The sequence below is a fragment of the Chenopodium quinoa genome, unplaced genomic scaffold (genome assembly GCF_001683475.1).
Source record: "Chenopodium quinoa cultivar QQ74 unplaced genomic scaffold, ASM168347v1, whole genome shotgun sequence".
NCBI classification, from domain to species: Eukaryota; Viridiplantae; Streptophyta; class Magnoliopsida; order Caryophyllales; family Amaranthaceae; genus Chenopodium; species Chenopodium quinoa.
Genome location: NW_018743697.1, coordinates 3,300,692 through 3,326,792, shown reverse-complemented (window position 1 = coordinate 3,326,792; position 26,101 = coordinate 3,300,692). Strand labels below are relative to the sequence as shown.

The 26,101-nt window shown below is 35.3% G+C and overlaps 1 protein-coding gene across 1 annotated transcript; it reads left to right on the top strand.

Annotated features, from left to right (window-relative positions):
• The first annotated feature begins 3,814 nt into the window (after nucleotides 1–3,814).
• LOC110684277 (DNA polymerase epsilon catalytic subunit A-like) lies at nucleotides 3,815–26,099 on the top strand. Its single transcript, XM_021860715.1, is given in 50 exon segments — nucleotides 3,815–4,386; nucleotides 4,524–4,589; nucleotides 4,677–4,736; nucleotides 4,847–4,942; nucleotides 5,667–5,827; nucleotides 5,945–6,033; nucleotides 6,126–6,343; nucleotides 6,606–6,692; nucleotides 6,763–6,897; nucleotides 7,181–7,303; nucleotides 8,150–8,233; nucleotides 8,599–8,763; nucleotides 8,851–9,027; nucleotides 9,166–9,279; nucleotides 9,580–9,684; nucleotides 10,712–10,830; nucleotides 10,922–11,063; nucleotides 11,141–11,235; nucleotides 11,463–11,568; nucleotides 11,675–11,754; nucleotides 11,847–12,023; nucleotides 12,147–12,234; nucleotides 12,496–12,576; nucleotides 12,664–12,807; nucleotides 13,175–13,270; nucleotides 13,469–13,669; nucleotides 13,869–13,923; nucleotides 14,004–14,146; nucleotides 14,220–14,342; nucleotides 14,344–14,648; nucleotides 15,573–15,720; nucleotides 15,816–16,013; nucleotides 16,103–16,177; nucleotides 17,290–17,480; nucleotides 18,103–18,286; nucleotides 18,384–18,448; nucleotides 19,780–19,912; nucleotides 20,000–20,101; nucleotides 20,188–20,271; nucleotides 20,618–20,692; nucleotides 20,996–21,055; nucleotides 21,139–21,401; nucleotides 21,487–21,535; nucleotides 22,006–22,166; nucleotides 22,235–22,301; nucleotides 23,159–23,305; nucleotides 23,796–23,966; nucleotides 24,076–24,288; nucleotides 25,302–25,408; nucleotides 25,532–26,099. Coding segments are annotated over 50 exon segments (6,654 nt in total). The 5' UTR covers nucleotides 3,815–4,221; the 3' UTR covers nucleotides 25,893–26,099.
• The last annotated feature ends 2 nt before the right edge of the window (nucleotides 26,100–26,101 follow it).

Genomic DNA, 26,101 nt, shown 5'->3' with positions numbered 1-26,101 from the left:
TAACCCGAATTAAACCCGATCTATTGTTCACCCGACCCTAATGTAACCCGACCTGTTATTAACACGACCCAAACCCGATAAGAAGCATGACCCGATGTGACCGACTCAAGTATGACCCAACCCAAACCCGACCCGCATAAGTTATGGAATTAATCCGAATTGACCCGACCCACTCTTACTGACCCAAACCCGACCCGTTTACTCGAATTGACAGCTATACCCGAAACCTCAAAGTTTTCTCAAAAAAGCGTGGATATTAGCCTTCAATTTTGGAATTTTTTTGACTTTTTTTTCACCCAAAAATAAAAATTGCCAAAATGTTTACCAAGGTTCCTTATATCCTCCGGGAGTCCAATTGGCTAGGTGATACCATCCAATTTGCCTTTAAATGACCAATTTATCGGTTTACAGCTTGCATCGATTTCATTAAATCGAGCTTACCAGGGACATTAATGACAACATATAATAATCATGTATGGATCCAGACGACGTTATATGACCCCGAGATGTATCCCTTAAAATCTCAATGCTTTTCGATACCGGGTCCCGAAACATTCAAAATTTCTCAAAAAAACGTGGATATTAGCTTTCAATTTTGGAATTTTTTGACTTTTTTTCGCCCGGATATTAAAATTGCTGAAATGTTTACCATCGTACCAAATACCATCCAAGAGTCCAATTAGGTGGGTGGAACCATCCAATTTGACTTTAAACGACCAATTTACCATTTTACAACTTGCACCAGGCCAATTTCATTAACTCAAGACTACCACAAACATTTTTAACAACAAATAATGATCAAATATGGTTCCAAATGACATTATATGACCACGAGATGTATCCCTTAGAAATTCAAGACTTTTCGATATCGAGCCCTAAAACCTCCAAAAAATTTTAAAAAGTGTGGATATTAGCCTTCAATTTTGTAATTTTTGAATTTTTTTGCCTGGAAATAAAAATTGTTGAAATGTTTACTATGGTCCCTAATACCCTGTGGGAGTCCAATTGGTTGGGTGGAACCATCCAATTTGCCTTTAAACGACCAATTTACCGATTTACAACTTGCAATGATTTCATTAATTCAAGTCTACAACGAACATTTATGACAACATATAATGACCATATATAGTTCCAAATGACATTATATGACTCCGAAATGTATCCCCTAAAATTTTAAGCCTTTTTCGACACCATGTCCAGAAACCTCCAAAAATATATCAAAAAGCGTGGATAGCCTTTAATTTTTTATTTTTTTGACTTTTTTTGGCCTGGAAATAAAAATTGTCGAAATGTTTACCATGGTGCCTAATACCCTATGGGAGTCCAATTGGGTGGGTGGAACCATTCAATTTGCCTTTAAACGGCAAATTTACCGATTTATTGCACCAATTTCATTAATTCAAGCATACCACAAACATTTATGACAACAAATAATGATCATATATGGTTTCAAACGGCATTATATGACCCCGATATGTATCTCCTAAAATCTCAATCCTTTTCGACACCTGGCCCCGACACCTTCAAAATTTTCTCAAAAAGCGCGGATATTAGCTTTCAATTTTGGAATTTTTTGACTTTTTTTTTGCCTGGAAATAAAAATTGCCTAAATGTTTACCATGGTCCCTAATACCCTCTGAGAGTCCAATTGGGTGGGCGGAACCATCCAATTTGCCTTTAAACGACCAATTTACCGGTTTACAATTTGCACCCTGATTTCATTAACTGAAGCCTACCACGAACATTTTTGACAACAAATAGTGATCATATATGGTTCCAAACGACATTATATGGCCCCGAGATGTATTGTCAAGAATCTCAAGGCTTTTCGATACCGGTCCCCGAGACCTCCAAAATTTCTCAAAAAGCGTGGATATTAGCCTTTAATTTTGGAATTTTTAGACTTTTTTTCACCCGGAAATAATAATTGCCGAAATTTTTACCATGGTCCCTAATATCTTTCGGGAGTCCAATTGGTTGGGTGGAACCATCCAATTTGCCTTTAAATGGCCTATTTATCGGTTTATAACTTGCACCGACTTCATTAACTCAAACCTACCACGAGCATTTATGACGACAAATAATGATCATATAAAGTTCCAAACGACATTAAATGACCCTAAAATGTATCCCCTAGAATTTCAAGACTTTTTGACACCGGACACCAAATCTTCCAAATTTTCTCAAAAAGCGTGTATATTAGTCTTCAATTTTGAATTTTTTTGATTTTTTTTCGTCCGGAAATAAAATTTGCCGAAATGTTTACCATGGTCCCTAATACCCTCCGGGAGTCTAATTGGGTGGGTGGAAGTGTGGAACCATCCAATTTGCCTTTAAACAACCAATTTACCTACTTACAACTTGCACCGATTTCATCGATTCAGTCCTATCACGAACATTTATGACAATAAATAATGATCATATATGGTTCCAAATAGCATTATTGACCCCGAGATGTATCCCCTAAATTTCAAGACTTTTTTACATCGGGCTCTGAAATCTCCAAAATTTCTCAAAAAACGTGGATATTAGTCTTTAATTTTGGGAATTTTTTGACTTTTTTTTGTCCGGAAATAAAAATTTTCGAAATGTTTACCATGGTCCCTAATACACTCCGTGAGTCCAATTGGGTTTGTGGAACCATCCAATTTGCCTTTAAACGACCAATTTAATTACCGGTTTACAACTTGCACGGATTTTGTTATTTCAAGCCTAATTCGAACATTTATGACAACATATAATGATCATATAAGGTCCCAAACGACATTATATGACTCCGAGATGTCTTGTCTAAAATATTAATACTTTTCTATTCCGGGCCCCGAAACCGGCCTCTAAAATTTTTTAAAAAACGTGGATATTCAATTTTGATTTTTTTGATTTTTTTTCGCTCGAAAATAAAAATTGCCCAAATGTTTACCATGGTCCCTAATATCCTCCGGAAGTCTAATTGGGTGGGTGGAACCATCCAATTTTCCTTTAAACGACCAATTTACCAGTTTACAACTTGAACTGATTTGATTAATTTAAGCCTACCACGAACATTAGTAACAACAAATATTGATCATATATGGTTCCAAACGACATTATATGACCCCGATATGTATCCCATACAATTTCAATACTTTTTGACACTGGGACCTGAAACCTCAAAAATTTCTCAAAAAGTGTGGATTAACCTTCAATTTTGGAAATTTTTGACTTTTTTTCGCCTGAAAATAAAAATTGCCGAAATGTTAACTATGGTCCCTAATACCCTTCAGGAATCCAAATGGGTGTGTGGAACCATTCAATTTGCTTTTAAACGGCCAATTTACCGTTTTTCAACTTGCACCGATTTACCGGTTTACAGCGACCAATTTAATTAATCTGCAACGAACCCGGACGTAAAACAATTTTAATTACGGAATCAACTCTTATACTAATTACATAATCTTAACCTCTCATCTATCTATACTAATTTATTAAAAGACGTTACCAATACAAGTACAACATAAAGAGTGTATATTCGCAATACAATTTTAATTACAAAAACTACTCTTATACAAATTGCACAATCTTAACCTCTCATCTATCTATACTAATCTATTAAAATACGTTACTAAGAACGTCTCTATGCCATGTAGATCACGCCACATCACCTACTCTATCTCTCATTATACCACATCATCACTACTCAATCAACTTGAATCATTATGCCACGATGATAAAAGAATTCGAATACCCAACCTCTTATAAGAAGAATTGTTATTTGACTATCTTAGCCAATTTTTTTTTTTGAAGCAACTATCTAAGCCAATCATCAACTATGTTATTAAACATAAAAAAACAAGCCAAATTATTTTAAAATGATATCAACAACAAAATATATAAAAGAAATATGGAAAAATTATCACCATTATAGTTCTAGTTAAAAGTAGCACAAAAACATAAAATATGTGAAAGGACGAGTATGGTCAAAGAACCCTATAAACGGCAAGGCACCCTAAGTCCCTAACACAGTCAAGGTCACCCAACGCAGGGGCATTTCCGTCCAAAAACAAAATAAACAAAAAGGGCGGGAAAACCCCAATTGTTCTACCTCTCACAAATCACAATCCCCATCTTCATCCCGCCATTTTCCCCCATTTTTCACTCTTCACTCCACTTCCCTTCCTCTCACATCTTCCCACTTTCTCTCTCCTCAAAAACTTGCCGGAGTTTCACCGGATTAGGTCTACTATGAGCGGCGATTTCCGACGTCGTGATCGGAAAGATGACCGGAATTGGAAGAAGAAGCAGCAGCAATTGGTTCGAAGTGCTGAAGACGAGCTTGAATCTAAGCTAGGGTTTGATGTATTTACTGAAGGTGATAAGCGTCTTGGTTGGCTACTTACGTTATCATCTGTAAGTTTGCAGTAATTCGCTAATTTGGCTTAAAAGCTGCTGAAATTGTGGAGCTTTTTTTTAGGGTTTGGGATTTTGGTGAATTGATTTGAGTAATTGATCGATTGATTGATTAATTGGATTGTTTGTGTTTGTAGTCGTCACTTCAAGATAAAGATAGCGGGAATTTGTACAGTTGCGTAGATTTGTATTTTGTTACTCAGGTGAGTGGAATTGGAACCCTAATTTTTGTGCTGAATTTTGGGGTTTTGTTTAATTTTTTTACTGAATTGAAGTTTTTGGGGTTGTAGGATGGGTCTAGCTTCAAGGTGAAGTATAAATTTCGGCCTTATTTTTACGCGGCCACAAAAGTAAGTGTTTTTGAATGCTCAATTGTTGTCATTTAACAATGTCGTTTTTTATTATCCACAAGCTGGGATATTTGTTCGTTAAGTTGATGGGCTTTTTTGGGACTTTGCAGGATAAAATGGAGACTGATGTAGATGCATATCTTAGACGGCGGTATGAAAATGACATAGCCAATATAGAGATTGTGGAGAAGGAAGACCTTGATCTTGTAAGTTTTTTGTTGGCATTAAGTTGTTCCTCCATTTTTATGTAATGCTATTAAGAGTATAAGAAAATCCCAAAGGCAATTAGGCTATAAACGTCGTTGATTCTTGGACTTGGCTATTTTGTGAAAAAAGTTCCTTGATTTTGAACTAAAGTAATGTGTCCAAGTGTCATGAAGAGTCCGAGTAGGTTTCTTTGTTATATTATTGTTCACAAGTCAAATTTTACTGAGGGCGTTGCATAATTTACTAGAAAACTGTTATATTCTGGGGTTTCATACTATGGACATCACTTAATCGGTAGGAACACTTTGGAAAGTTCAATAGTTAGTTCGTACTAAGTTAAAAAGTCAATAATAATCATATATATATATAGAAAGAATTTTTATATCTCTTTAAAAACAAACAAATTGATATACTTGATTGATGACACTACTTGGAGCCCTGAAGATATATGTAGTAATGTAGATACCTTTTATGTACATTCGTTATATACCTTCTCTCATATACTCAATCTGCACAGTGCACACACACTAGTTATGCTACTCTCTTTGTGTGCCTTGTGTTACATTTCTCTTTAGATAGCATTTGTTACTGTCTGATTCTACTGTTATTGCATTCCTTCTTGTTGTCAGTACTCCATTGGCACCGTTAGTAGTATACTTTACTAGATCACCTTCTTATAGAATTCATCTCGCTAACCTTTTTTCCCGTGTGCCTTGGAGACAGAAAAACCACTTATCTGGGTTACGGAAGTCATACTTAAAGATATCATTTGACACAGTCCAACAGTTAATGAGTGTGAGGAATGACCTGTTACGGGTTGTTGATAGAAATCAAACAAAGTTTGAAGCCGCTCAAGCTTACGAGTCTATTATCACTGGAAAAGGGTGAGGCTCCCTGCCTTTCCGTGTTGATTTGATATGAATTCAGAATTAATTATTATCCTTTTAAGTGTTACTGCCACCTACAGTGCTGAGTTTGAATATCTCATATGTGATCTGCAGCCAGCAAAGGCCTCACGATTTTGTTGATTGCATAACTGATCTCCGCGAATATGATGTTCCTTATCACGTCCGATTTTGCATTGACAATGGTATACTTTACCTTTTAACACATAATATACTCTCCTCAATCTTTGGAATATGCAGTGTCATAATGAAAGTAGTTTGTTTTTGTATGATGCAGATGTGAGGTGTGGACAATGGTACGATGTCAGTATATCGAGCACAGGTGTTGTGCTTGATAAGAGGATAGACCTGCTGCAACGTGCTGAAGTTCATGTTTGTGCATTTGATATAGAGACTACAAAGCTTCCTTTGAAATTCCCAGATGCTGAGTATGATTTGATAATGATGATCTCATACATGGTTGATGGACAAGGATATTTGATTATAAACCGAGAGGTGATGCGAAGAACTCAAAGTGCTTTCAAACTTGTGGTTTACGTTTGTCAAACTTCTTTCTGGCTAAAATGTGTTTTTTCTTTCTACTACATATCTATATAAGTATATATGCTTAAATTTCTCCTGATTATTTGTGGTTGTTTTATACTATTATTCTATTCACATTTGTTGAACTTAATGTAAGATTTTCACTTTAAAGTTTTTACCTTTTGCTTGCTAGATAGATATCAATATATATTGATGATTTGTTTGATATTGGCAGTGTGTTGGGGACGATATAGAGGACTTGGAGTACACTCCAAAACCAGAATTTGAAGGATATTTCAGAGTCACCAATGTGAAAAATGAGGTGAGCTTTTAAGTGCTTTGGTTAGCTTTGATCATATTCTTCTTTCTGACACTTGATTCACTATTCATAGGTGGAGCTTTTAAGACACTGGTTTTCTCATATGCTAGATGTAAAGCCTGGTATATATGTTACATACAACGGGGATTTCTTTGACTGGCCATTTTTGGAACGCAGAGCAGCCCACCATGGCTTAAAAATGAGTGATGTGGGTACTTTGTCTCTATAGTTTCATGCCATTCTGTTATACACCTTATAGACTCTTTACAACTTACAAAATCCCAGCTCATATATGAATTACTTCTTTTAACAAGACAGTGATTTCACTATTTCAGTAATTTTATGTTGGGTAAGCTTATAAGTTGGTTTAGATATGTGTTGATGTTGTTGCTTTAAAGTTGTCAATCCTAATTCTTGAATTACCCCTCTGCCCTCTCTTTTGAGATGAATCTTTCTCTCTCTTTATTTTTATTTTTCCATTTTTATTGCAGGAGATTGGTTTTCAGTGTGACAAGGTTCAGGGTGAATGTCGTGCTAGATTTTCTTGCCACCTCGATTGCTTTGCATGGGTTAAGCGAGACAGTTATCTTCCTCAAGGGAGTCAGGGCTTGAAGGTATCCCATCTTTTTTTGGTTTTTCTGAAACTGTCAGTCTGTCACAATTCCAGATCCGTAATCCTACATAAGATCCTGCAAGGGTTCTGTCAAATGAACTAGGATGGTATTGGAACTAGTCATAACTCATAAAAATGATATCATCAAACAAAATCCCCATATGTTTCTCTTTCCTTTTGTTTTGCTTCCTTGGATTGATTAGTAAGTTTAGTTTTTGAAGAAGGATCATAGAGGATAGTTTACTTCAAGAAGGAACTTTATTCTTGCTTCCCTCATCAAGATTATATACTTCCTCCATCCACTGTTCATGATTAGTTTGTGAGGAATTGAATTGCAAAAAGGGTTATAGGTCACAGATATACTGCTTCTTATCTCAAGAAAGAGCCATATCCTTGCTTCCTATAGCATGATAATAATTTGTTTACTTCCCATTCCCTACATCAGTGTTTGCAGCGTCTTCTTGTCTTGACGTCTTTTGTTCCTTTGGACTTTCTGGCTCAGAAAACCCAAGATATGCCCAGATTTCCACTGTCATTGGTTCCAAGTTAATCAATGTTTGGAATGAAATGGTTGTAGTTTCCTGTCACACCAGTCTTTTTATTCATCTCTCTCTCTTTTTTTTTTAAGGATCACTGTCAAATATCTTTATGAGACAGAATTTTGAGTAATAATTTTACTTCATAAAAGAGATAGCAAAGTCTATGAAAATCTTGGATATTGTTGTCTGTAGTTCTACTTCATGAACTTTATGTTAATTTATTTATTTATAATTATGGAGCTTATAACTTGTATTGTTTGTTCTGCTGTGCATTTATGCATATGGCTTTTTTGGTCCAACTCTTTTAGGCTGTTACCAAAGCAAAATTAGGTTATGACCCATTGGAGGTGAATCCTGAAGACATGGTTCGTTTTGCCAAAGAAAAGCCTCAGGTATGAGTTGCTATTAATTTTTAACTTTAGCTTGATGGCACATTATTAGTAAACATATTGTGGCTTATTGCTGAGCAATATTAACTTCATCCTCCCGAAATTGTTTGTATATATATTTCTGGTAAATGAAACTCTAGCTACATTCGTTTATAAAGCAGCCATATCTGAAAAGGGTTTTAAAACTCAGATTACATTTTTCACCATAGCATAAACAATGTTCATTTTTCCCCTAGTCCTTCCTTACATTAGATTGTGTCATCTTTAAACTTTCTCTTCCAGTTTAGCTTTGGGCGTTGATTCTTCAACTTTATTCTTTATCTTCAAGTATCTAATGGATCCTAGTGTATCTTGGAAATGTCATGCAGATGATGGCATCTTATTCTGTTTCTGATGCTGTTGCAACTTATTACTTGTATATGACATATGTTCATCCTTTCATATTTTCCCTTGCTACTATTATACCCATGCCTCCAGACGAGGTTTTGCGGAAAGGAAGTGGAACTCTTTGTGAGATGCTATTGATGGTCCAGGTAAATTATTTAGGCAATTTTTTGGTAATGTGTGTGGATTGGATTTTGTACTTTGACAATTATCTTACAGTTTTTGTGATTACGCAGGCATTCAGTGCAAATGTTATCTGTCCTAACAAACACCAGTCTGAGCCAGAAAAATTCTACAACAATAAACTCTTGGAGAGTGAGACTTACATTGGTGGTCATGTGGAGTGCCTCGAGAGTGGTGTTTTTAGATCCGATCTTCCAACTAGTTTCAAAGTCGACCCATCTGCGTATCAGGTTAGTCAGATGCTCAACGTGTGTTGTACAGAAGCTAGACCTTTTCATAATCCTTTTAGTAGATTAAGAATGGTGATTCTCATTAACTTATATATTTATTTCATCCCGTTAACTGATTCTGATCACTTGCATCTTCAGCAACTAATTGACAACCTTGATCGTGATCTGCAATATGCTATTAAAGTGGAGGGGAAGATGGACTTGGATTCTGTTGCAAATTACGATGAAGTGAAGGGTGCAATTAAGGAAAAGGTGCTTTTTTTTTTTTTTTTTTTTTTTTTTTTTTTTTTTTTTTGGTATCAGTGATGCTTGATGAATATCATATCATCTTCTATCCTTCATTGCTCTGTAATGTTTATTATCATAATATAATAATCTTGGATCCCTAATGTTTACATATGACGGGTGATTGTTGTCAATTCACTTTGAAGTTTCAGTACCGGCTTATCTTTTGTGCTTGTTATTTCCACTATCATATGCTGTTGGCTTCCCTATGAAACAATAGTTTTAGATTTCATTATGCAATCATTCTTACTTCTCTCTGGTTTGCAGCTTTCTTGCTTACGAGATGAACCTGTACGCGAAGAATCCCCCTTGATATATCATTTGGATGTTGCTGCTATGTACCCTAATATTATTCTGACAAACAGGCTTCAGGTGGGTTGTTTATTGGCTGCCCTTCTCTAGTTATATTTATGACCTTTGGAATTATCTCTATTCTATAAAGGAGCCCCTGAGTCGTGTAAATAATCGGAAGTTCCCTTGTTATTCTCTTAAATAAAAAACAGGTAGATTTGGGATGGAAAAGAATCTAAGAAAAGATTGGTTCTATAAATAACTACTTCGTAGTATATAGCATAGGATATTGATGGAATGATATATTTTCATACATATAGGCATATAGCTTACCCATATAAATTTTTCTAAAAGGAGTTGGATTGAATTTATACGTATGCCATGTACATTTTTTATTTGCCACTAATAAGCTTATTCATTTATTTTATGAATGTGATATATTATTAATACTTATGGAATTGATACATTGCATGCATGTAGGACTAATGATATTAAAGTAGGGCTTGCTAGGCTATGAATGTTTTTCAATCCGCTGTGGGCTACAAGGGTGAGTGAGTAATGGGACTGTAGGTGTAGAGAGATGGTTTTCAAAAGATTCATAAAGGAAACAAGATTTTGGGTATATGGGAGGATATTAGGGAAATATAATTGGAGTGACCTAAAAGAGTAAAAGCTTAAAAATAATGTGTATCAAAGGTGTAGGTGATAATAGGAGCCAGTAGGTTCATCATCTGCCGGCCCTTCATTGGCTGTATTTGTTATCATCAGTTAAATTGGCCTTACAAAACAAGCCTCTATGAATTGAAAATGCCGGTTTAGTTAGCTAAAAAGGCATTGAATTAATATTGCTGATTTGTTATTTTCTTCTGTTTGTTAAGTGACAGTTGTGTGAATATTCAGCTGGAGGCAAACAACTTTGATTTTGCCGCATAGATTTTTCTTTCAATTTCTTCATGCTGAACTATGGAACAGCTTTGGCTGATCTGGCCCAAAAAATACATTTTCCCTATTAGCCATTTTGCATTTGGTTTTCTTCCTTAAATTTTCTCTTTTGACCTATACATCAATACATACATGCTGTGTTTTCTGACTTTGCTTATGTTTCCAGCCCCCATCTATAGTTACAGATGAAGACTGCACTGCTTGTGATTTCAATCGCCCTGGAAAAACTTGTCTACGAACTCTTGAATGGGTCTGGCGTGGAGAAACTTACACGGCAAAGAAAAGGTATATCATCTCACGATGCAGTATATCATTTGGGAATGCGATACTAGGAACCAAAAACTGATTTTTTTGGTTTTTCTTTAAATTATATCAGTGATTATAACCATATAAAGAGACAAATTGAATCTGAATTGGTGGATGGCAATAATGGGCAATTTTCTAAGTCTTTCCTTGACCTCCCAAAGGCAGATCAACAGTCTAAGCTAAAGGAACGTCTTAAAAAATACTGTCAGAAGGTAATTTCTTGCTTCATTTTCTGACATTATCTTCTCCTTATATAGACTACGCTGATAAATTTCTATGCCATTTATAGGCATATAAGCGGGTTCTTGACAAGCCTTCTACTGAGCTTCGAGAAGCTGGGATCTGTATGAGGGAAAATCCATTTTATGTTGACACTGTGCGCAGGTAAAAATTGGAAATATCTTTATTTTGTGTTATGGAAGGGACATTGGTAAGTTAGTAACTATATATTGATTTTTCTGAGAATCTGAGGTTCCTACAGTCCTACTCTTGGAAACCATCTTCAGGAAAAGTAGTTTAGTGGTCTTCGAGCTTAATCTGCTTAAGTTAAGCTATTCTCACATTATGTTTGCTTCAAAATTTAAGTTTGTTTTGCTTTTCTGTTATTTAAGCTTCCGAGATAGAAGATACGAGTATAAAGGACTCAATAAAGTTTGGAAGGGAAAGCTGTCTGAAGCTAAAGCTAGTGGAAATCCTATTAAGATCCAGGAAGCACAGGTATTGCTGCATGCAAAGTAGTGATATTTTCCTGAAATCTCATATTAGAGGCTTCCCATGATGTGCTCACTTGAATAACCTGTTATCATTAATTTGATTATTGCAGGATATGGTTATCGTGTATGATTCCTTGCAGCTTGCTCATAAGTGTATCCTAAATTCCTTCTACGGATATGTCATGCGCAAGTAAGTTGCTTGCTTTATCCCAAACTTTGTGTTTTATATATGGCTCACGAATGCAATAATAATAATAATATCATTATTTTCACTCTTGGTAGGGGTGCTAGATGGTATTCCATGGAAATGGCTGGGGTAGTCACCTATACAGGGGCCAAAATCATTCAGAATGCTCGATTATTGGTTGAAAAAATTGGTAGACCACTTGAGCTAGACACAGATGGAATCTGGTGTGCATTACCGGGGTCATTTCCTGAGAACTTCACATTCAAAACAAAGTAAAATTTCAGTTTTGCTTCTGCTTACATGCCAATAAAATAGTACCTACAATTTTTATGATACTATTCCTATTCCCGTAATAAAGTGGCGATACTAATAATCTACTTTATTTTGTGCCACAGAGACTCAAAGAGGAAGCTGACAATCTCTTATCCTTGTGTTATGCTCAATGTAGATGTAGCAAGAAATAACACAAATGATCAATACCAGGTCTGTTGTATTCTTTCTCTGCTTGTTTGATGTAAAAGTTTCTTGCTCAAGAAAATGTTTTGCGTTTAATACCAAGCGTATAGTTAATAAGGGTATGATATTTGAGACATCAGAAAATGTTAAGAAGAGCTTTATGTTGAAGTACCTTTTAATCTCTAATTGTTATTTTATCATTTCCAATAACACCTTAAGGACTCCTGTTATTCTTTCTATTAGTTTTTCAACTAATTTAATCTTATCTCTCATCACTATTATTAACAGACACTAAAGGATTCTGTCAATAGAACATATGCAACACATAGTGAGTGCTCAATTGAGTTTGAAGTGGATGGCCCTTACAAGGTAGTTTGCATTTCTATATGATTAATCTTTCTTTCTTGTCATTTGATAAATCCAGTGTAACTCTAATTATCGCTCTTTGGAATATAGGCAATGATAATTCCGGCCTCCAAGGAAGAAGGGATCCTGATAAAAAAGCGGTATGCAGTTTTTAATGACGATGGAACCCTTGCAGAGCTTAAAGGTTTTGAAATCAAGCGCAGAGGTGAGCTTAAGCTCATCAAAGTTTTCCAGGTATCACTGTCTTTTATGCTTTCTGATGATGTCCTGCCCACATGTTTTACTCTTTTTTGCTTATTCTTTTTTTTTTATTCTCAGTAAATTCTTCTAGATACGTTTGATAGCTGCTACATCTGTATGCGTCTTTTCTCAACCACGGTTTTCACTGTTCAGAGTTTGAATATACTATGCTAGGAATGACAATGCATGCAAATAAATTGCATATATGTAATATGGTTTTCTGTTTATCAATTTCATGAATAACATATAAGCTTCCATACTATAGATTTCCATATCTGAATATAATGTGAGCTCTTGTAGCTCAATGTTATTTATATCTGCTATTGAGATTTTATTTTATTTTATTTTAAAAATTTTGTAGGCTGAGATGTTTGACAAATTTCTTGATGGGTCAACTTTAGAAGAGTGTTATGCAGCAGTTGCCGCAGTTGCTGATCGCTGGCTTGATCTTCTTGATGTACGTAAGCAGAACGAGAAAAATTCCAAAATAATCATATATATTTTGTATTAGGATCTGGGGCTCTTAGCAGACTACCCTTTGAGACTTATTTTTCTATTTTGCTAAAATTCTATCAGATTAGCATACTTAAGATAAGGGAAAGGTGTAAGGGAAGATATGAGACAAAAGCTAATCTGTTGCATTGTACTTTTTCAGAACCAAGGGAACGATATTGCAGACAGTGAGCTGCTACATTACATTTCCGAATCAAGCACAATGAGTAAGTCTTTGGCTGACTATGGAGAACAGAAATCCTGTGCAGTGACCACTGCCAAGCGTCTTGCTGATTTTCTTGGAGATACCATGGTCAAAGATAAAGGGCTTCTCTGCCAGTACATAGTTGCATCTGAGCCAAAGGTGTGACACTTTTATCTTGAGAAAGTTACTTAAGTTATGTATCTTGCCAGCTTTGTATGTTGGTCACAAATTATATATGGTCCTTGGCTAAGGCCTTTTTCGCAAAAAAAAATAGTGTCAAGAGTTGGTGTCCCCCCCTCCCCTAATATCCATCTTTGAACATGTGATGCTTAATGCTACTCCCTTTTCTCATTGACAGGGAACACCAGTAAGTGAGAGAGCAATTCCTGTTGCAATATTTGAAACTGAAACGGGTAAGCTGCTAATTTTAGTCAGTTTTTTCCTATAAATGTGTGTTTTTGGAAGAACATCTAATTAATGCCTTTGATTACAGAACTTATGAAATTCTATGTGCGGAAATGGTGTAAAACTTCATCGGATGTTGGCATTAGATCCATCATTGACTGGTCTTATTACAAGCAGCGTCTGAGTTCAGCCATTCAGAAAATCATAACCATTCCAGCTGCAATGCAAAAGGTGCTGATGAGTGATTGTGACTAGTTGTATCAGAAAACACTTATCATTTCTAAAAGTGAGTTTAATTTTTCAGGTTGCCAACCCTGTACCTAGGGTAGTTCATCCTGACTGGCTGCACAAGAAAGTTCGGGAAAAGGAAGACAAATTCCGCCAAAAGAAGATAAAGGATTTATTCTCTTCTAAGCGGGATTCTATGGAAAAAAACTGATGCAGCTTCCAACTATGCAGATAATGGAATAGATAAACATAAAGTTCCAGATTTGGAGGACTTTGGAAACTCAAGTGGAACTGGGGTTGGCAGTAGACCTGTTGTGCATAGCTATGAAGTAAATGGACAGCATTCATTGCATACGACAGCCTTAGATCACCAAAGTGATCATGAATGCACATATTCTCAGGACAACAGTTTTATCGAAGTAGATAAGAGTGAAGACTATGCAGGATGGCTTGAGCAGAAGAAGCGAAAGTGGAAAGAGAACCGAGAGAAACGAAAGAGACAGAGGTATTTTTCTTCTATAATTTAGGCTCCTATTTGAATTGTCATTAATTATTTCCTTTTGTTCATACCTCTATAGTATATAAATGGGAGAAACACTATTGCCATTTTCCCTAAAAAAGCATAAAAATGATGTCAACTCAATCTACAGTATCACTTCATCGTGTACAACAGAAGATGTTTTCAAGTAAATTATCTCCAATTTGTGATTCAATACTAGCATAATTGTGTCTACAAATCTATTGAACTAATTTCACAACAATGTGGTGAGATATTTGAGTATATACTGAAGGAATGAACCCAGATATAGAATGATCATGCATGAAACATTGCTTTTGAATTACTGGAAGTTGTTCGGTATGTTACGATTGCTAAATGATGAGCGTAGATGATTATAAATATAATTTCTTCATGAAAATGTGACTGATCACATCCTCATTTGCGTATTTTCCTCTCCACAATCCTATTGATACCTTAGTTTATTTGCCGATATTGCTGACTTTGGAGTACCAACGGCAGGAGGTCCCATACTAGGTAAGGTAATGATCCTTAATGCTATCAAACAGGATATTATTGAGACCTTTATTACTTCTGCTGCAACTACAGGAAAATAAGCTTATCAGCGTGACAGTGTGTAATGAATTCGAGTGTTATATTTCTTTCATTTTTTAAGGGGTGTCAAAGATCAGAAGATAAGCTACCCTTGAAGGTGTAGGGAAAGAAATTGATCATCCTTTTAATATTTTATTTTCTTAAATCTACGATAATATCTTCATATTTTCATAGAATCACTTATACGGAGTAAATTGATCTGAAGGTGTAGACTGTTTGCAGAAAATGCAATGTTGTGTATGTTGGAAGTAATGAAGTTTGTCAATTGATGTTATTAGTAAATGGTAATATATTTATAGAGCAGATTTGGTGTGGCAGGTTATCTAATGCAAAGACCCCAAAACAAGGTACTGGTGTTTCTGAGTTACATGAGAGTTTGACTAATCAGAAAAGAAACCTGGGAAAAACCGGAGTTACTTCATACTTCAGAAGGCAGGAATTGTCTCTCACTAGCAGCTACTGGCAGGTAGACTTGTTTCCAATCTTTTCTTAATTTATTTGTTTGTAGGCATGTAGCTCCTCTATCCTGGTCTTTGAATGCTCAAGTCCATTCCTTAACAGGTTCTGCAGCTTGTCCCAAGTGATTGCCCTGGTCAATTTTTTGCTTGGGTCATTGTGGAAGGCAGCATGCTTAAGGTTCCAGTTACTGTTCCTAGAGTGTTTTATCTCAACTCCAAAGCTCCAATAACTGAAGAATTTCCTGGAAAACGTGTTAACAAGATTCTTCCTCATGGACACCGCAGCCACAACCTGATTGAGGTAATCAGACTCCCAGTTTGCAATCTCATTTTTTGGCTATTTGGTTCAGATCTAGGATTAAAATTTTGTCCACTTCTTTCCTACTGCAGATAATAATTGACGAGAAAGAATTCAGAGAAGAGAGCAAGAGACTTATGGCTCATCTTGCAGATCCAGAAGTGGAGGTCTGATTATTTAGCTCCTTGAAATTATTTTGTAAAGGGATTGTATTGATTAACAGATGTTGATATATACCCCCTCCGTTTTTTTTAAATGCAACACTTTGAATTTTGCACTATTCACATACCATGGTTGACTTAATTTTTTCACCTCTAGAAAATAAATAGGTGTTATTATTAATATAGCATTAGATTAGTCATAATGTCTAGTTTCATAATATAATATGTTACAATTTTTACTAATACAATAGAAGATATTAATGGTCAAAGTTGCTTCTTAGCAAATGTGCCGGTCAAACTGATGCAAATAAAGGGAGTATCATTCATACTAATAGAGTATGAGTATCATTCATACTTTATTTCTTTACACGAAATGCATTTCAGCCTTGTGGATTCATCAGATATGTATGAAAAATCTGAGTTCATGAAGACTTAAACCTGAGATATTGATTCTGCTCTTTTAAATAATTTTCCACACCTGTAGACAAGTCACCATCATATCAGTAGGAACATAATTTATACAGCTCAGCAGTGGCCCTTATACTACTTCCGATTTTTTTAGTTTCAATTTTTGGGTATTTTTTGAGAGATAAAAAGTTGCAACTAAAAAAAATCGGAGGTAGTATTTATTTTCTTACTCTCGTCAAAGAAGAGATATCTAGAATCACTTCAGAATTTCTTAAGAAAGAGGATTTTACTTGCAAAAACTCCCTGGGTACTGAAAAAAGTGCAAGTTAATAGCATAAGAAAATTAAATTGTTAACTTTCCCCTTTCTTGTACTATTAGTATGTTAATTTCTGTGTAAAATCAGATCAAATTGTTTTAAATTTTTAAATTAATATTTATCCAAATCTTGCTTTTCCAACTTCATCTCGTACATGTTAAATAGTCACAATTGCAGTTTTCAGTGACGTGCTAATCTTTTGTCAATGTAGACATGTATATGTCAAATTCTAAATTCCGATGGCATATATCATCAATTTTTTCCCATTCGATATTAAACATGATCTACTGTGGATATATGAGCAGATTTTTGTATATGAATGGCTCTCTGATCCTTGTGATTGTTTTCTGAGATTTTTTTTTTCTAAGTTAATTTATACATCTTTTTTGATAGGGTATTTATGAAACCAAGGTGCCACCAGAACTAAATGCTGTCCTCCAGATTGGATGTGTCTGCAAAGTTGATAGAGCAGCTAAGAAACGAAATCTTCAAGCTATCTGGAGCCTAAATGAACTGCAGATGAAGACCACAGCAGAATGTCGATATCTGGATAATTCTCTCTCCTTCTTTTACTTGTATCACAGGTAAAATAGTTTAGCTTAGATAAAACTATTAGTTGCAAGAACAAAAACACTATACTAATGATTGTATGGTAGAAGTCAAGTCACATTTGAAGAGGGGTGCTGATTTGGATATTTTTCAAACGATCTTACATTTTGATATCTTCATAAGTGGATAATAATTCTTGAATATAGATTTCATAGTGTTCTTGTGTTGGCCTTGCCTGAAAAAAGGTACTCTATGACGTATGTGCTTTTTAATGAATAGAAACCACACCTGGATTCCATTAAAATTCTTATGCTCTTTAGGTACCTTCTAGAGAAAGAATCCAAGCATGTAAGAGGTGTTTACATTTTCTGCAAATCGATTTTGATTAGCTTATGGAATTCCTTCCTTGCCCTGAACATATTGATGTAGTACCTTAGTAATTATAAAGTTCGCAAGCTTGAGTCCCCTTCTTACATATTCGAGGAGCTGGGTGGATATTTATTTTCAATGAATTTATGTACTCTTCCAGTCTGCCTCTCTTTCTATTACTGCTGCCCTTTAATTCTTTTCCATGCAAGAATCTATTTTCATTAAATACATGCATTTTTGTGTGTATAAAAATTGCTCTGACAATTAGTTTCATTCTAAACACTTCAGTTGCTGTGAAGGGCGAGCGGTGTATGGCGGATATTTCCCTGCAGCTAACATGATTTCCTTTGCTGTGGTGGATCCCCACCAGAACAGAAGTTTGAATCCCACTAATATTAAGAGATTTTATCATGAAGTTTGTCAAGCTTTATCCGTTGAATCTTCAATTTCTCAGGGTGTCATGTCATACAAGGCAAGTTGGAGAACTTGATTTGAAAATATTGCTGTGTCCTGTGTATCTTTTTCTTTACATCATGACACTGATCTTTGTCTTGTACTAAAAATCCCAGGTGGACTATGTTGTTCAAAATGATGAAGCTGAAAGGATCATGCAGAAATTAATAAGTGGACACAGGTTTTTTTTTATACTCTGATCCATTTCACTTAATTTGTACTCCCTCCTTCCCTAAAGAAAATTCCATCTGATAATGCAAGTGTATGAAGGAGATAAGGGAGTTTGATGGTGTATATGGAATAAAAAAGCTGGGTTTTTTTTTTCTAATTACAGGTGAATAAAAGGAAGATAATGGGGTTTTGGTTGATTAAAGGTGAAAATAAGTTAGTAGTAAGGTTTGGTTTGTTGTTGGTGAATAAAGAAGAAGAAAGTGGAGAATCGAAGCATTCAACAGTGACAAGATTTTGTAGTGAAATGGGAAATATATTTGGGGACGGATGGAGTATACTGAACTAGCAAGTTTATATAAATTTCCATCTCCATCGAACTGAACCACCCCAACACAATAGTTAGTGAACATGGATACTTCACTGATATAACTACGACCTTATTTTGTGTCTTTGTGCCTGCGTGTGTGCCTGTGCAAGCTTGTAAGAAACCAATTAAAATGAGAAACTGAAGATACTAACATGCCGAGTAATATCAAAGCACATAATTTACTAATGTGGGTATCATCATATGCAATCATATCAAAGAGTGATTAGTTTTGAAAAGATCGAGCTTAGTCACATTAAGGAGGTCAATTTTAAGATTAGTAAGGTGAAACAATATGAAATTCTTTATTGATTGTTAGTATTGATCATTAGAAATGCTTTTATTAATGAGGTTTTTCATTTATGTCTAAGGTTTATATCTTGAGGACATCTAATCATTCAGCTCTATGCTTTTCTGCTTTATTTTTGTTTTCCTTTTTATTTTTTTTTATTTTTTTTATTTTAAAAGTTTCTTTGATCTTTAAATATGTGGCTTTATATCTTCTTGGGGAATCTGGAAAATTTAAAGCAACCACTTCCCTTAAACCATCTCTATGGTTTCCAACAGATTCAAAATTCAAATCTTTATTGGATATTTTTGCTTTGTTGAATCAAGCCTCTTCCTTCTTGAGAAATAAATGTATTGCTAAAGTGGCTGTCTTGGCTGCAAACATGAAGAAGAACTAAGTCTTTTTTTATGCATTTAAAGGTGGAATTATGGCTGTTATTTTATTCTTGACATGCAGTTTGCTTGTTAGAGTATCCTCTATCTGCTTTCATGGTTTCAACCCCTCCAATTTTCCTCCCTAAAGAGTAGAGAGCATAACATGCTGTCAGCTATTCTGTAAAGTTCCGAAAGGAAAAATAAATTATGAAGCTCATTTAATCTCGTGGTCTCCAGTCTCACTAGCTAAGCATTTTTTTGAGTTTTGAGAACCGTTTTTCAGCCTTTTCATGAATTTGTCTTTGCATATGCAGGCCGCACAATCACAGACCTTGCCTTGCTATTATTGAATGTCCAAATGTTCATCTTTTGAAGTCAGGTATACAAGTATTAAATGATCTTCCATGTGTGAGCATCCCTGCCAATGCTCGTGATAGTCACTATCCGGTACCACTATCTTACTTTTATTGTTCCTCAAGATAAATGCACACTTTTAGCTATTTTGGATGGTGACTATAATCATGCTGTATGCAGGCTCTTGGTTGGCAAACTGTAGCTGCAAAAATTGCTCTGCAGAGATGTGCAGCATCATCTCAATGGCTAAATGAGAGGATATCTCTCTCAAGATATGCACATGCAAGTGTTCATTGATTAATGCTGGAGCTTTTACTCTAATAATAGACCGTCTATGTCTGACACTTCAATGTTTTTTCTGAATGCAGGTACCCCTGGGGAATCTTGAACTTGACTGGATTATATACACTATAGATGTATTCTTCTCAAGAGCATTACGTGACCACCAACAGGTATCATGTTCTTGATTAGCGTAAAACATTTGTCGTTAAGGTCTAGATTGAAGTTTGGGCTACCTTATCTTAAGGGCCTCTAGTGTCAATGAGTTTTCTAGCTCATCAGCATTGACTCTCAGAGGTTCTGAAGTGTTTGATCTGTTGCAGTCACAAATTTGCCGATTTTAGGTTATACAATATTGTTATGAATCCGGCAAAAAAAAAAAAAAAGTGAATTGAATAAGAGCAAAAGACAGACAGAAATAAGACAGCCAGGAAATTTAGAACTGCCGGTGAAATGCATTATCCAATATTTCATTATTTCCATTATTGGTTTTGTTCTGAACTCTTCTGATATTTCCAGGTACTTTGGATTTCTGATGATGGACTTCCAGAACTTGGTGGCTTTAGTGACGAGGACGGATGCTTTGTTGATGAGGTTTGAATCAATAATCCAAATATTACAAGCATATATGTTGATAAAGCTTGTTTTTATAGCCTATGGTTCTATAGCTTGTGCTCTTTCGTTTATTTCCTTTACCGTGCCATGATATTGTCTTTAATCTTTATTCTTGTATTGGTCAATTTCTGTTTGGATTATGCATTTGAACTCAAATACATACATATTCTTAATAATTTTTGTCCAGCTACAACAGCACAAACAGACCACATCCCAGAATTGTACATGTGGCACCAGTTCTTTATTTTTTACGTAACTCATTTTTTTTGTGGTGCTTTACAGGTCAATCAACCCGTTCTTGTTTATCCTGGAGCATATAGAAAGGTTTCTGTGGAGCTAAAGGTTCAGTGGAAAAACCCTTTAACTTCTTCAGGGTCATGCCAGAGATTTGGTTTTAATATAATGTGGATTTTAATTCTTTGCAGATCCATCACTTGGCTGTGAATGCCCTTCTGAAGAGCAGCCAAATTAATGAAATAGAGGGCAGTGGCTTACATGGTTTCGAGCAAGATACAGATCCTGATACCTGTACATCAAGTGAGCAATATGAGTTTGACGAGTCAACTTTCTGTGGACCTGCCTTCCGGGTTTTGAAACAACTTGTACAAAGATGCCTACAAGATGCAGTTACGTCAGGAAATGTTTATGCTGATGCAATATTACAACATCTTTATCGCTGGCTTTGTAGGTTGGTATATTTGGTGTTTATAGAGATATCCTGTTTGCTAAGTTGTAAAGTTGACATTAATCAGTAATTTTTGTTCTTATTTCAGCCCGCGGTCGAAACTTCACGATCCAGCTCTATATAGAATGCTTTGCAAGGTAAATGCATCACTGTACACTTTACAGAACTGCTGCAAAAAAATTGAATAATGTTTGTCAGATACTCCTGCACAGAAATACTACTTATCACAAACATGATTTTCGGATGTTAAGAAAAAGCTCACATTTCCTAAAAATAGAAATGTGTTTATCGTTATCAAAACTTACTCAAATGGTTCCTAACAATAGAAATGTGTTTATCGTTATCAAAACTTACTCAAATGGAGTAGTGAATAGAATGGTAGGAAAGTCATGCTATATAGGGATAGTCGATAATGTGACTATTAAGCTCTGATGGAGGGAGTAAAAGCGTTTGTTGAAATACACTCAGGACTCCAATACTGTGAGGAGATGCCTACTTTGGCTACCTAGACCCTTTTTTTCCTCATTTATTATCTGTGGTAAACTGTAGTAACCTTTTCTTTTATTCGAAAACACAATACTAATGTCAATTGATTCTACATATATAGGTTATGCAAAAGGTGTTTGCATTGCTTTTAGCAGAGTTTCGCAAATTGGGTGCTACAGTCATTTTTGCAAATTATTCCAAGGTTATATTAGACACCGGAAAAGCTGACTTAGCTGCAGCCAGGGCTTATTGTGATAGTTTGCTAAAAGCACTCCAGACAAGGTGAGATGTCTGATAAGTATGTTTAATTATGATATGAATTCTGGGGATTCACTAGTTGCTTTCTTCAGGGACTTGTTTGAGTGGGTTGAGATTGAACCATTGCACTTCTGGCATTCCTTGCTTTTCATGGATCAGGTATGCTCCTCTCTAAAATACTTGCTTTGTGTACATCATAAGATCGTAGAATCTCATCTCATGCATGTATTTGTGCTGCAGATTGTATTGTCTAACAGTGTGTTTGATTGAAGTTTTTTGGGGAAAAGGAGAGTGATGAATTCATTTTATCATACTAGATACGGAAATGGGAAGGATAGGGACTAACTTTCATTATCATTTAATACTTGCAAGAATTTAACCAGCACAAAGTTTTATGCAATATATATTTAGTGGATTGTGGGCTAAAAAACCCTTTTTTCGTGGGGGTTGGGTTCATTTTTTATGTTTTATTAGGAAAGTGGAAAGGCAGTTAGTCCAATGAAAGAAGTGAAATCATTAAAAATAAATAGTGTGTCCAAATTGTCTGTGAATATTGGAATTGTTGCAAGTAATGAAGGGGCGGACCAATAAGGAAAAGTTTTGCAAGTTACAACAGTAATAGTATGGAGAGAGTAGTAGGGATTTAATTTAATTCTTAAAAAAAACTAGGTGTATCTTATATTGGAAACATTTGAAAGAGCCCAATTCTTTCTCTTCTCTATATGATTACTAATAAAACTCAAAAAATTGTGTATGGTTGTTTTCTTTGTAATCTGACTAGAGCCCAAGATAGGTTATTATGGATTTTAATCAAACGTAGTATGTTTAAGCTAACTTTTCTTCTTTCAGAGTGCTTTATTTTTGTAACTTTTATGTAAAAGTACATCATCTCACACTTTTGATTATTCTTATTGGGGTTGAATCTGCAAGATGATGGATTTGCACATTTTATGCACCTAAATATTAAAACTCTTCAAGTAAGAGGTTACTAATTTCCAACTCTCCTTCTATGACAGTACAATTATGGAGGAATACAGGCCAAAGATCAGGATGAATCTTCTGCCAGCATTTCTGCATCCTCTAGCAGATGCTTACCTGGTGATCTTCAAGTAGACATTGTGTCCAGTTGGAATATTGCTGAACACTTGCCTAAAAGTACTCAAGTAATCCTTTTCCCTCTTAAACTTTTGTAGAAGGAGAATATTAAATATTGATCTTTGTCAATTCTAGGCAACATTATCTAATAGTGGGAAAATCACAAGCTGATACTCTTAGAAGTTAGAACTCTCAAAATTACTATGGCAAGCCAGCAAGTTGAGATATATCTATCACGACCTCGAAAAAATCCTAGTGGACTAGACTGGGTACCTGAAATATTGAATTTAACTACCATTAAATCACATTGGAAAAATATCTTACATGCTGCATGATGGGTCAGTCTTAAATAGCTACACTAGTCGAGAAATCTTTTAAATAATGTTTTTGTATAAGCCTTCTTTTGAATTAATATTTTGAAATTACACCCCCCCCCCCCTCTCCCTCGAAAAATAAAACCCTCCCAAGAATCATTATTATTATTTTATATAATTCTCAGAGCAAAAATTTCAATATTAGGTAACAAAACTCACACTTAAGCTTGTTGGCTCTTGACAGGACCATTTTGTTGTGATGATCTCCGAGTTTATGTATAAACCATGGGAGTATGCTCTAAATCATGCAGCAAATGAAACATTTCTTGGGGATGGTGACTTGTGTACACCATCGATCACAGCTCCAATTGCTGAGAAGTTTGAGTCACATATGACTGAATATCTAAAAGATCAGGTTTGAACATAATACTAGATTTCATATAGTTGTAATTTGTAATGTTACTGTTGTTTGTGTCCAGGATTTTATATATACTGTAATTTATGAAGGATGTTTTCTGCTGCAGATCAGCTCTTATTTCTCAGATAAACTATTTATGGTTGTCCGTGAGATAACTCATCACTCAAAAGGAATGAAGAGGCCTCAGAATGATGATGATTTGTTGCAAGTGGACCCTCAGCTAACTGGGCAGGCTCATACAGAGGGTGTTGCTTTGGAATTTATCAAACACATTTGTGCTGTTTTGGTTTTGGACCAAAATGTTCAGCATGATGTACTGGTGAGACTAATGTTTTGCAATCCAAGTGCTATAAAATGATTATGTATCCTGCCTCCTTTAGTTTATGTATGATTTACCCTTAAGTGAATGCCTCATTGCAATTTTAATGTCAGCTATTGGTAGAGTATGCATTATATGTGGAAACTTGTTACTGTTTGTATGATAGAATCAGTTTTTTTACAAACATTTCTGACCTTTGAGCTTGGTTTGAGACTTAGCTCTAGAATGATTCTGTAAAGTTTGTTGACTTCTGCTTTTGTTTATTCTATAAGTGGCTAGACTGTATAAAGAATTGCGTTTACTTTATTTTAATGTTCATTTTAGTGCTCAGTATGGTTCCTTTTGTTAATTTAATAATCTTTAGATCCTAAACATCTGGAGACCCTTTGGATTCTATAAGTACATATAAGATTTGGTACAATTTAAGTATCATGGCCTACATGGTTGAGAAAGAGGGAATCAAGTTGCAATTATGCATGCATTATACTTCCTTCTGCATGCATCATTATGTGGGGTTTATATTGGATGGTTGTGTAATATTTATTCCGTATCAGATAATTGTTTGTAAAATTGAAAAAACCAACACAAGGTGAGGTTGCTTGAACAAAACCTTCTGGCATATTGCTTTGGTTCAACTGCATCAGCTACAGATTTTTATTACCTGGCTTTAGCTTCAGCAGTATGAAAGTTACTTCAATGGAGTTTCCACCACTTTTCTATTTAATTGACATATAAAGAAATATGTCGTGCTTTTACTAGAAAAGATTTTACTTTCAGATTTTGCTAAATTGACTGAACATGTGACTGTTATGGAGTCGAAGGAACCAGGTAGCAAACTAATATAGCTATTTCATTGCCGGATATTGTATGAATATTTTGCATCTTTGCCTCTATATATGTCCACAAGCTTCATGATAGTCATTACATGCCCTTTATTGCATGAGGTTCATGTTCTCACTGAAAAGTTTCTGTTTCAAATAGATGCAAGTGTAATTTTTTTGTGCATTCTGCAGGTCATGAGAAGGAATTTGCTTAGATTAATACATGTGAGAGAGTTTGCTCCAGAAGCAGAATTTTCTCCTCCTCTACCATCTTTTGTATTACCAAACATCGTTTGCAGGTAAATTCAAAAAGAATTCTTTTCCCTTTCCTACCCTATATCAAAAATGTATTTACTTCCTAGTAGGATGCACAATTCTAAAGCAGTTATTTTCAAACGGATTAAAAATTTGTACTGGAACAGCTATTGCAATGATGTCCGAGATCTTGACCTGGGAAGGGATCCATCACTACTCACGCAGGAGTGGCGATGTTCAATGCCACAATGCGGGCAGCCTTATGACAGAGAAAAGATGGAAAATTCTCTTCTTCAAATAGTGAGGCAGCGGGAACGCCTTTACCACCTGCAGGACTTGGTATGTGTCAAGTGTCATATGGTGAAAGATAGTCACTTGACTGAGCAATGTAAATGTGCTGGTGCTTTTAAGTGCCTGGAAGACGCGTCAGAATTTCATAGAAAAATGCAAGTTTTCTATAAAATAGCTGTGCAACAAAATTATCAACTTTTAAGAGAATGTATCTCTTGGATTTTAGAAATTAGATGATCCTAGTTATATAATTTAACATAGTTGATAGTGTAGTACATACGAAATAGTTTTACTTGTGCTTCATAGATGTGTACATAGCTATACATTTGTGTATAAAATGTTCTGAGTATTCTTTTCTAGGCTAATGTATCATAACTCTTGATTATTCCAAATTTTAGGCAGAAAGCTTTTGCCCACTCTTTTATGGGCAAATTGGTTCTAGTATT